General features: G+C 65.0%; 1 protein-coding gene across 1 annotated transcript in view; it reads right to left on the bottom strand.

The window, feature by feature from the left end:
* Positions 1-470: 470 nt before the first annotated feature.
* LOC106726531 (WW domain-binding protein 11-like) overlaps positions 471-2,656 on the bottom strand; it is an 8,491-nt gene continuing 6,305 nt past the window's right edge. The window contains exons 2-4 of the mRNA XM_014541767.1: positions 1,820-2,280; positions 999-1,194; positions 471-841 (exon numbers count right to left, since the gene is read on the bottom strand). Coding sequence (XP_014397253.1) covers positions 827-841; positions 999-1,194; positions 1,820-2,280 — 672 coding nt within the window. The 3' untranslated portion in view covers positions 471-826. The remainder of the gene's footprint in view (positions 842-998; positions 1,195-1,819; positions 2,281-2,656) is intronic.

The raw sequence follows: 2,656 nt of genomic DNA, 5'->3' as shown, positions 1-2,656 counted from the left end.
GCTCCATCACAGTCATCACAGCCGTATCTTCTAGGCCACTGAGCAGAAGGCCGGAGGGCTCCTTGACCCCAAAGCACACGGGCCTGTGGGTCTCTGGCAGTGGCCAGGCCCACATGTGCCCATTTCCCCATCAAGAAGAAGAAGGGGCTAGGGGTAGAGAGCCGTACGTGATCTGAAAGCAGCCCTTACCCTATTTGGAGAGCTGCTCTGTGCATGTGCATGCACCTGCACGTGTGTGCCTGGGTGTGCATATGTATGGGCGTGTGTGTGGAGAATGGACAGGAGGACCTGGGGGCCATGAGTCAGGTGAAGAGTGTCACAGGTGGCCTGGCGGGCAGGACAGGCCGTTGTTCTGAGCGCAGGGTCAGGGCGTTGGTTCTTGTCCGGTCCTGACCCGACGGCATAGGCTGCAGCCACAGGAGAGCCGTGCTGCCCCCTGGGTCCGAGGCCCGGAGTCCTGCCTGCAGGGCTGGGACACGGAGCCTCCGGGCAGGTTCGGACTTGGCGCTTGGCCTGTTCCTGGCCCAGGCCCAGCGGAGGCTGCCCTCGGGGCAGAGCGGGTGGACAGGTGGACGAGAGAGGACAGGTCCTGGGGACGGACCCTGACACTGCCCATTTCCACGCCTGCTCCTGGCACAGGAGGCGAAGCTGAAGGCCAGGGGCCCTGACAGGCTGCACTCACTGAGGAGTGACTCACGTGTAGGCGTGTAGGCCGTCGGCAGGAGAGCTGGGCTCCTGTGGCCGGCAGAGGCTGCGGATCCTGAGGAAGGGGTGCAGTCCCAGGTGTGTCTTCAGAGCGTGACTGCACCCTGCAGGCAGCCGGCTATCAAGACTGGGACGCCTACAGGGGCCAAAAGAAAGCACCATCCTGGACGCTGAGCACCCAGCCTGCGTCCAGAAAGCCAGCCAGACTGCGTGCCTCGGAGGGGCAGGCAGCTGGTGGCTGGTGAGTTTTCAGGGATCCCCTCCCCACGCTCAGTCAGCACCCCCAGACTCACCTTTCGAAAGGGAAGAAGGGAGGGCCGTGCTCCCGGCTTCCGGCCTTCCAGTTTCCGGCCTTCCAGTCTCAAGCTGTCTTGCCCAGCCGGGCAGACAGAGGGGTTTACACGTGGGTCCCCCCTTTTCTGGCCAGTCTGGCCTTTCTTCCCTTGTGCCACAGGTGGGAAGCGGGAGTAGCCCTGGGTGCCCGGGGCCCTGCAAGGGGGCAGGAAGGAGAGTGGAGGCCCCTCCACACAGCCCTCATCTCCCTACAGCTCCCCCCACCCCACCCCCAGTGCTTCCTTCTGCCCCTCCCCCCCCCGCGGGCGGCTGTGGGACAGGCCCTGACCAGCTGTGTGGAGGGCCGGCCACACTGAGGACCACAGTGAATGGGCACTTTGCCCAGAGGGGTCCCAGCCCCTCCCTCCTCCAGGCCCCAGTGCCTCACAGCAGGGCTCCTCCTCACCCCCACGGCCACGCCCTCAGCCCTGGCTCTGCCAGAGGGACCCCTAGTCACTGTCTCCCAGGGAGGCTGGTTTGGGGAGTGCGTTTTCTACCAGGCACAGGGCACTCGCTCCTTCTGAGTGAGGGACTGTGCGTGGCCACATGGAGGGGAAGCAGCTGGCAGGGAAAGGTGCCCAGAGTCCGCCCAGCCCAGCCACCCCCTCTAATGGCGGCTCTGAGAGCCTGGAGGGCCCATGAGTGGACACACAGGAGCTTGTTGCATTTTCTTTGGCCTGTGGCCCATCCTCCACCAGTTGACACGGGCTCGCCGGCGACATGGCTAAGAGCTCACTGTGGAGCCAGGGCTCCCTGGACAGCCGGGGGCCCCCAGGATTACCTGTGGCTGCTGCCCACCGCATTCTGCTCCCTGCGCGCAGAAGGGGCCTGTCGCCTGGAAGGGACCCAGCTCTCAAAGGTCTGGGTGCCCAATGGCAGGGACTCCTGGCCCCTGGCACAGCTGGCAGGGTAGCCCGAAGGACGGGCTATGGAGGGAAGTGGGGACTGGGCAGGAGGGGAGGGGCTGGGGAGCCATCTGTCCAGGTGGCTGGAGGCCAGAGAAGGACCAGAAGGGGGGTGTGGGGCAAAGGAAGAGAGGGAGGCCAGGCGGACAGGGTGGATGGAAAGGGGAGATGGGGGGTTGGCAGGGCAGGGGGAGCAGGGGACCCTAGGGCCCCTCTGCGGTTTGCCAGCCTTGCGGGCTCCCGAGAGAGGAGGGAACCTGTTGGTGAGAGATGGGAACCTGGTTGGGCCAGGTTGGGGAGCAGGAGGAGGGCCAGGACGGGGGCCCAGAGCGGGGGTCTGCCGACGGCAGGGGTGGAGGGGAACAGGAGAGGAGGAAGAGGCAGGGGAAAAGGGGATGGGAGAGGGGGGCCTGGAGACCCCAGGAGAACAGAAGGACTGCTGCTTCTTCATCGTCACCGATGCTCAGAGTGAGAGTCTGCCCCGAAGGTGGGGTTCTGGATTCTGAGGTCCCCGCCCTTTCCTCTGTGACAGTCTCTGTGACCTCATAAGAGAGAATTCTAGAACCGCCTGGCTGCCCTGCTGCAGCAGAGCACAGTGATGTGTAGACATAAGCAAACTGAGGCAGTGCCTGGGCCAGAGCCCGGCAAGTCCTCTCCGTCGCCTGGGTCAGCCAGGGTCAGGCCCCTGGACTGTGGGTCTGGGCAGAGGCTCC

This window comes from Myotis brandtii, unplaced genomic scaffold, assembly GCF_000412655.1.
Source record: "Myotis brandtii unplaced genomic scaffold, ASM41265v1 scaffold278, whole genome shotgun sequence".
NCBI lineage: Eukaryota > Metazoa > Chordata > Mammalia > Chiroptera > Vespertilionidae > Myotis > Myotis brandtii.
The sequence above is the reverse complement of the archived record's forward strand: the minus strand, read 5'-3'. Positions and strand labels throughout refer to the sequence as shown.